This window comes from Musa acuminata, chromosome BXJ3-7 (genome assembly GCF_036884655.1).
Source record: "Musa acuminata AAA Group cultivar baxijiao chromosome BXJ3-7, Cavendish_Baxijiao_AAA, whole genome shotgun sequence".
Lineage (NCBI taxonomy): Eukaryota > Viridiplantae > Streptophyta > Magnoliopsida > Zingiberales > Musaceae > Musa > Musa acuminata.
The window spans coordinates 37,597,321-37,606,154 of NC_088355.1; the positions used below are offsets into that span (position 1 = coordinate 37,597,321).

At 39.1% G+C, this 8,834-nt stretch overlaps 1 protein-coding gene across 1 annotated transcript; it reads right to left on the minus strand.

Moving 5' to 3' along the window:
• Window positions 1-441: 441 nt before the first annotated feature.
• On the minus strand, window positions 442-2,697 carry LOC135641992 (anthranilate O-methyltransferase 2-like). The gene is made up of 4 exons (XM_065157724.1): window positions 2,552-2,697; window positions 2,046-2,453; window positions 1,500-1,763; window positions 442-978 (listed from the first exon to the last, which is right to left on the minus strand). The coding sequence occupies exons 1-4, from the start codon at window positions 2,630-2,632 to the stop codon at window positions 559-561; spliced, it is 1,173 nt and encodes a 390-aa protein (XP_065013796.1). The 5' UTR covers window positions 2,633-2,697; the 3' UTR covers window positions 442-558.
• Between the last annotated feature and the right edge of the window lie 6,137 nt (window positions 2,698-8,834).

An 8,834-nucleotide genomic window follows, 5' to 3' on the forward strand; every position in this document is an offset into this window, starting at 1 on the left:
GTTATTCTCTTGTGATTGTTACTAGGGTTTTGGGCAAAAGATTGAGATTTGTATATTTATTATTCTTATAGTGAATATCTCTAGTTTATCACATGGTTCTTACCCTTCACTTTGGAGGGGTTTTCCACGTAAATCTTGATGTCATATTTGATTGTGATTTTTATTTTATTCTGTTGCGTGTTATGAGCTGCTAGTATTTGTTCCTATATAAAGTTTATTTCTCCTTATATCCAATTAAAGCTTAGATCATATTTGTGTATCATTTAATGTGATCATATACACACGAATATACACATTAGGATATAAGAAACTAATTTTTGTGATAGAAAAGAAAGAGAAAAATATGTGTTTCTTAATAACTGAAATATTAGTACCCAATGAACTGTTAAAGATAGTCACACGATTTGATTTGATTTTCAGATAATAATAATGCAGTCTATCTCACGAAGAATATTATGGATTTGCATGAGCTCAATTATAACGTCTATTGGAAAGAGTTGAACACATGCTGATAAAGAGTAATTAAATGACAAATGTTGCTCCCATGGCATTGCAGGTTCACCAAGCCGCAGCACTATCGCCGTCAGCCTCCTTCTTCTTCTTCTTCTTCTTCTTCTTCTTCTTCTTCAAGGAAATGACAAATAGGTAGTGCTTACTTTTCTGTTGAAGGAGATGCCTGGAGACATTGGCTGCATATATAGAGAATAACTCATCCAGTATGGCATCCCCGAAATGCTCTTCAATCAAGGGTTGAAACGCTGCTCTCACATATCCTGCGACGTTCTTTCCGCTTACTATACTGTCGAATGCAGCGGAATCATCATCCGAGTCATCAAACGGGTCCCAATTAGTCTCAAAGATCTGTGCTTGTTCTAAATCAAACAGGTCTTCCCTATGGATCACTGCCTTTACTTCTTCCATGGAAGGTGCATAATACGGCATATTGAAGGTCACCAGTTTGTCCTCCTCTATGATTCCCTGGACAATAATGTCGCCAAACCATCAAGAGGGTATGAAAGGTTAAAGTGCATTCCCTCCAATTTATTTCTTTGGGATTGTGTTTGCTCACTATTTATTTCTTTACACTTCAACTATGTTCTATTTCTTGTTTCTGTTAGAGCATGACATGGCCATGCTTCTGACCAGATCGATCCAAGTCCACTAAATTTTTATGACCAACAAAAGGGTGCAATGCTGTTTATTTTCCTCTTTCTTCCCCGTTCTACTACTACTTGTGATGATGTAAATATTTAATTCTCCGCCTCCCTCACATCCTATCATCTGTAATTAACAAGTAATATTGGAGGATGATGGATCTAAACATCTCTCCTGAAATCAAACCATTTGGTTTGATCTTTTTAATTATTTTGTTTTCCTTTTTGTGTTTTACCATATTCAACTTTGCTGTAAGATAAAGTAGAGTAGCCCATGCAATAAACATGAATCTAGGAAGGATATTAACTAGTACGTGAAGAAGAAGACGAAGAAGAGAAAGATACCTGTGATACCAAAGCACTCAGGGCTTCGGCTAACAGGTCGTAAAAGTATCCCACATCTCCCGAGGGTGGATAACTCCCTTTCCTTCCTAGAAATGACAATACCATTCTTGCTCCGTAGCTTAGTTCTGCATGACGGCACCTAAGGAACTCTGAAAAGTCTCTTTGGTGTTGGTCTTGATATGTTTTCACAAATTCCAGTGGGCTTGTCTCTGCAATATAGATGTTCTTATTGTTGAGTAGAACTCCCTGTTCACCTTCAGGAACCTGATATTTTCAGAATTAAAATTAAGTTTGCCTTAGCAAACGAAAGTAACATGTGTTTTGTATGATGTTTCAAGCAGTCTTCCATTTCTTTATGAGGTTAACCATGCATGCTGATGAAGTGAGTTAGCATTTCAGAGAATTTATTTGGCTATTAGTAGTCAATTAACTGTAGCAATCATAGCCACTTTAAAAAAGTAAAGAATGATAAAATAAAATTAAAAAAACAAGTAGAATTCAGATAATAATAATGTAGCAATTGTCATTTATTAAGAGGAAGGCAACCTGAGAGAGCCAGTTGAGACAACAGGAAGCGTTGAAGAAGTGGACACTTTGACAAGGGAAAAGCCTGCCGTAGAAGGAGCCTGGAACTCCCACGACGTAGTATGGCACCAGCAGATTCCCCTTCTCCTCCTCGACCTTCCTCTTGTAATCTCCCAGAGACCGGAAGACGTGATTGAAGTCATTCCCCGGGAGGTCATTCAAGAAGAACAGGATCTCCGGCATCTCCTGGCGTCCCAGGCTCCGACGTAGCTTGCCAATCACGTCGAGCACCTCGGAGACCACCTCCAAAGTGTTAGGGCCCGAGGAACAACCTAAGTCGACCACCGCCATCCTCTCGGGGAGCAGCGACATGTAAACCCCTCCTATTGCCTCCTCCATTATTGGCTTCGCCATGTGAAGTACCTTCTCCTGGGACGCAGTTAGCAAACCAGTGATCAGATATGCTGACGCCTACGCAAGTGTAAGTTGTTTAAGTTCATGCAAACAGTTGGGGTGTTCAACACTACCTGAAACTTAGAATTGGAGGCGTAGCTGGTTTCCCCAGCTCCTCCGACCATGTGAAGGATTCCTTCTATCCTCTTGCCCATCTCTCTCTCTCTCTCTCTCCCTTTGAAAACCAAGTTCCGAGCACCATGAGTATAAATAGCCTATAAGAAGGACCACTGTGGTTGCGCAGAAACTGTAACATGCTTCGGAGAATACATAGAAAGCAATAACACCATTTTCTGTGACAATATTAACAAAGTCAAAGGAGATGGAAAATAGTAAATGAATGAACGAAGGTACCACCAAGAAGGTTGTTTGTATGTCACTGTCCGCACTACGTTAAAGGAGATGGTGGCATGGCTGGACGATAGTAAATGAATGCATGGAGGTACCACCAAGACAGCTTCAGAGAAACACATCATCTCCTCGTGTTTCAGCGTGCTCTGCTTCGTCGTTATCAGTCTTCGTTGGCATCTTAATAGCTAGGAAAGAAACGGGAACACGCTCTCATCACTACTTCGCATCCCCTTTAATTTGACCTGTGATGGAAGGTACAGATTGCCCTTCTGTACAGTTTTCTCGAGGGAGGTCGAGAAAACTTTAGCCAAAAAGAAAAATGATAAGATTAATAATAAAAAAATATATAAAAAATTAACGTAATACTATGGTTCGATAACTCTATTAATGCAAGAAATTATTTTTTCTTCAGCTAACCCAAACTCAAAGTCTAAAATCACTTAGCACACTCTCTCACCTAAATCCATTAAACCTTTTTTTCAATCCTCTAGATTTATTAGAGAAAAACCCTTATAAGCATCGTCTCTCTTTCTTACATCAAAATCTTGAGATTAAATATATATTTATAGGAATAAATTTTAATTCTTTAATGATTATTCCTAGTCTCTAATCTAAATTATAATCCTCATCCATCAAAAAATTCAAATTTAATTAAAACTCATCTCAAGTAGCTAGAATTTAATTAAAACTCCTCCCAAGCAGTTAAAACCTAATTACAACTCCTAAAATATTTTCGACTCTAATAATTCCTACCTTGGTGAGTATTTTTTCACTTTTTGCCTTATATACAAAACTAAACCATTGACTTAAAGAATTACTCACATCTATATTGTTAGTCTGGCAAGTTTCATAGTCCTACATCGAAAAAATCAGACTTGTTATTTCCTATTAAAACTATAAATAATGGTTTGAGATTTGAAGTCAGATGCACCACAAGTGTTTATTTTGGGTTTAAGTCCATACTCAGTTAAATAGTTTGGGTTTATAGTTGAGGTTTTTCTTGTTTAATATTTTCGGGTGTTTTATGGCCTAGGAACATCTTCCTAAGGCATTTGTAATAGTCTCTTTTATTGTAGTGATTTGCTCCTCTTTTGTTCGTGTAGGTGAAGGTTAATTGACCGAACCATGTAAATCTAGTGTTATTATCATTTCTTTTATTCTTCCGCTTTATTGTCTTTGTTGGATTACCAAAAGTACCATTTGGTAAATATCCTGAGGCTAGCTCTAACATATATGAATTGAATTGGTTCATGATCCAACACCAAATTCCAACAAACCTACTAATGAATCGTATATAGCTGCATTAAGTCAATGATACTACTTGATTCAAAAAAGAGACATTCATCTCACTTATCTTACTATTACTGGATTTTTTCCCGAATAATTATCTACATCCTAAAAATCATAATTATGATCATTTATTTATTGCAAATAAAACTTATTGTTATATGTATTTATCATCCCCTAACTTATTTTCAGCACTTTGATGTCTTTACTATTTATTTCCATATGATACAACCCTTGATGCAATCTTTCATTCAACAGGACCATGAAACCCTTAGTACACCAGTAGCTACAACTCCCTACCTACTATTAATAGTAATAATAATAATAATAATATGTAATAAAAAAGAAAACTCTTAATATTAATAATAAATAAAAATAAAAAAACCCTAAGATTAATATTAAAAAATATATTTAAAAAGTCGACACAAGATTTAGCATTCTTCCACAACCCCCTACCTATGTTCATGGAAAAAAAAAAAAAAATTCTTAACTATATGAGAAAAATTAGTACAAGGGATTACTCTCACTTGAGTTAACCCAAACCGAAGCCAAAAACACTTAGTACACTCCCTCACATAAATAAGAAAAATAAATTTCTTAATATTTTCTAGATCCTCTAGAGAGATACACTCTAAAGTACCTTACCTCTACCTCTCAAATCTTAGGACTCAGTATATATTTATAAGAATAAATCGTGATAACTATACTTCTAGAATCATTAATCCAAATTCTAATCATAATCTATCAAAATATTTAAATTTAAGTAAGATAAATTTATTTGTATAGACTGGTGGGTCAATATTAACACCAAATCATCAGTGATGGAATTGAAATTATTAAATCTTTATCATAATTGGGTCACTATGTGGTGGAGATAGAACTAACAATGATTTAACATCTTATCCTAATAGGATTTATGTCTAACACGTGGATTAACTTGAGGTTTAGAGAAGCAGTTAATCAATTTTGCCCTCTATGTCTGGATTTAGATTCTTAGTTCTCCACATCATGACATTAATCCTTTAAGCTTTTGTGCAATAGTTAAATTGCTCTTCAATTATTGGCTTTCATATTCGGACATGTCTGCACCACAAACAACCGACGCCCACAAAGCTAAGTTCCTTTTTCGAGGAATCACTTTGCATTATTGTGAATGCGTGAATCGTATGTCAAATACTAAATAGTTGCACACCTCATCTCTCACTTTCTAATCCGCCGTTATAGTACAGACCTGATTATCCACTTACCTAAGTCTCTCACTTTCATATCCTTATCTAATAAATACAGACTATTAGATTATATTATTATATTTTAATTAAATAAAATATATTTTAAACATGATTAGATTCTAATTATGGTTATTAATCAATAAAAAAACTTAATTATAATAGTATTTCTTAGGAGATAGATCTTGATCGAAAAAACTCTCCTAATTATTTATCCTACCCTCTTTCTACTCTTATTTATAAATAGACATAACCTTATAAGGACTAAACACATGATGTGTGGATATATGGATAAGTGAATACATGATATCTTCTCTCATCACCTTTTAATTATGTGAACTAGTCATTGAGATGTTATAGATTTTCTCTCATCTCTTCTAAGTTATGTGAACTAATCATTGAAAGATTATATATCTTTTCTCATCATTCTTTTGTCCTTAATCGATTACTCATAGCGGTCCTGTGAAGTTAGGAAGAGAGGAGAAGGCGAGTCTAGTTTTACTTATAGATCGACATTGCTATACCTTTCGGATCCGATAATGGTATACTTGTAGATCAGATAAAAGCTTTTTGAATGACTTTGAAAGGTATATATCATAAATTTGATCTATTGTTATTTGATTTTATATTTTAATATTAATTTTTTTCTCATAACATAAGGATATATTTTTTTTGCTCACAATCGGTATTAGAGTTATGTTTATAAAATCAAATATTTTATATCTATTTGTTAGCACCTTTCGATCACGAAAAAGTATTATTTGGTTTTTATTTATGATGCATGAACAATTTATCTATATTGTCAATCTGCTTTTCTATCCCGTTTGTTTTATCACCTGCTTGCAAGTGATGTGAGATACCTCATGCTTGATCGATGGACCATCGTCGACAACCTTCCTGTTGAATCTCGTATTTTGATGATGAAACCACTTGATATGTGTTTACGTTTTAATCTGCGTTTTGAGTGATGCAAGATACTTCGATCAGGATGAGACAATTAAAGCAGGAAAAATCATGTTGTGCTGGAGGAACATGTTAGAAGATTGGACGTCGGGCCGGTGGATCGGTCGATGTATCGACAGAAGGCTTCGGGCCATAGACTCGAGCATTGGGCCAAGAAGAGCGGGTATTGTGCTAAGGATATCGGAGTTGCGGAGTCAACTGACCGATTGGGCAATAGGCCGTAGGAGAGGACGATGCGCCGAAGAATCAGACAAAGCGTCGAGGGACCAATGACATGCCGGACAACTTGGTTAATTGCTTAGGATTAATTGTCTCGATCGAAGTTTTGTTTTACATGTGCAGGATTAACTAAGACATGCAGTAGGAGTTGCGCCGGAGTCAAGACTATGATCACGTTAGGAGTTCGAGAGTTCGATGGAAGTCCGGATGGTCATCAGAGGTTCTACGAGAACAAATCCGAGAAGTCCAGGATCTTGCTAAAAGAAGCTCATCGAAACTCGCCAAGTGGATCGTCGCAAGTCCAGGAGTTTACCGGAAGTCCGCAGGAGCATCACCGAGGGTTCATCGGATGATCGATGGAAGCTCGCCGGAAGAAGCGATTGACGCACCGGAGCAAGTTGCAGTAAATGTCTTAAGAAATTCGTAGTTAGCACGATGATTAAGTTAGAAATGGGAGGTGATCCCATTAACTTAATCTTGGGGCAATTGGTCCCTTGATAGACCCAAATTGGGCCAAATGGATCAGCCTATTCGGACCCAGATTACTTGGCTAGCGGTGGCACCGCTTGGGTCGGTAGTGGCACCGCCTACGGCTCAGTCTCCGAGCTCTGGTTGGGCGGTGCAACCGCCTGAGCTCGGTCTCCGAGCTCTGCCAGGCGGTGACACCGCCCAAGAGCTCAGTCTCCGAGCTTTGTCAAGCGGTGCAACCGCCCCTAACAGGAGGTGGCACCGCCCAGAGGCTGAGTCTCCGAGCTCTGCCAGGCTGTCACGACCTTAGCTGGTTTTGCCTAAGGCGTGCGGCACCCTCGCGCGTCCGTCCGCAAAGGTCAGCCTCCCCGAAGCCTCCCATTGTCCCTTAGGACCAACAAAAGAGAGAACGGGTTAAAGAGAACGCCTTAATCGGGATCCACAAGCAAACATGTCCGAAAAACACTTCATAGACAATGCAAATTACAAACAGACTTTACAAGCTCTGAATAGTTGCACAACAAAGGGTAAAATGGTCCATTACAGACCGAAAAGCTCTCGAACGTGTCCACATGACACAACCTTTATTTACAAGCCTAAAGAGGCCACCAACCCAACTAAAATGGGACTTATAAGCCTTCGGCCGCCCCTCTACCTGCTATACAAGGCATGAACATGCCAAAAGACAACGGACAGACATAAGCATTACATCCAACATCTTGTTTAGAAGTTTGTCCGTTACATTCTCCCCCACTTATCCCTTCGACGTCCTCGTCGAAGCCTTTGTGAACACTGCAACTCTTCGCCTTTGCTGAGTCTTCAATCTTCCGCTCTAGCTGCAATGCGCCTCCTGGCTCCCAGCTGCTCTACGCTGCTGTTTTTGAGTAGTCGTCCCTTTAATCCGCCATGCTGCTACAACTCACCAATGACTCTGACTCTGTTGGGGGGGTTGGCTGAGTTGTGTTGATCCTTGTCGATTCTTGCGGATCCACCAAATGAAGGAAAAGACCATCTTTTCTGCGCCAGTCTCTCAAAATTTCCACATGCTGCTTGAACTGGGTGGATGCTTGTTGGAGCTTTAACGAGCATCGCCTCGCAAACTTCTGAAGTTTTGGGTCCTTCCTCCACAAAATTTGCTCATTGACTCTTCTTTCAGTTAGTTGTCACATCCAAGTAGGTTCGCATCACTTCCGCTTTCGATTGGCATTTCGTTGGGAAATGAAGCGGACGATCTACTCTCAGTAGCACTGATCACCGTTGGTGAGGATTTGACAACTATTGTCTTCCATTATCTTCGAAGGGTCTTTGAACTTGTGCAGAGCTCCTCTGCTAGATAGATAAGAGAACTGGGGTACTCGGTTTCGCCCATTCTCTTAAGAGTTGAGAAGGCAAAGGTTACTTTGACTTCGCCCGCCTCCTCGAGGTTGTACTTCATGCATCGAGCTGGTTACTAGTCTTCGCCTGCTCTTTGCTCACACTTCTGAAGCACTTGAAGTGTTTGCACTCCTTGCGTTGAGTTGGCTACTGTGATTCACCTTCTCAATGCCATCGAACTTCTGGAATGCGGGAAGTTTTCACCCCAACGTGGAGTAATTCTCTGATAGATGAGGTCGCCTTTGGGATTGTACCGTCTTCTCCATCAACCCTGCCGCCTACTCCACCGAGTAGCAAAGGTACAGCACCGCGTACTGCCTGCTTCGTTCCTTGGTCGTGCACTCTTGCATGACCCGAAGTCCTTCACTTACGGCTATCTTGATGAGAAACTTGTTGACACCGGTCTTACGAAGTTTCTTGGCCTCTGCCCTTCAGCCTTGTCTCGGTACTTGGAGATTGCCTCTGCATG

Coding starts and splice junctions, on each gene's coding strand:
- LOC135641992 (XM_065157724.1), bottom strand. CDS start 2,632: ATGGGCAAGAGGATAGAAGGAATCCTTCACATGGTCGGAGGAGCTGGG. Junction 1,764..2,045: donor GTCTCAACTGGCTCTCTCAG/GTTGCCTTCCTC, acceptor TGAAAATATCAG/GTTCCTGAAGGTGAACAGGG. Junction 979..1,499: donor TGAGTGCTTTGGTATCACAG/GTATCTTTCTCT, acceptor ATTATTGTCCAG/GGAATCATAGAGGAGGACAA.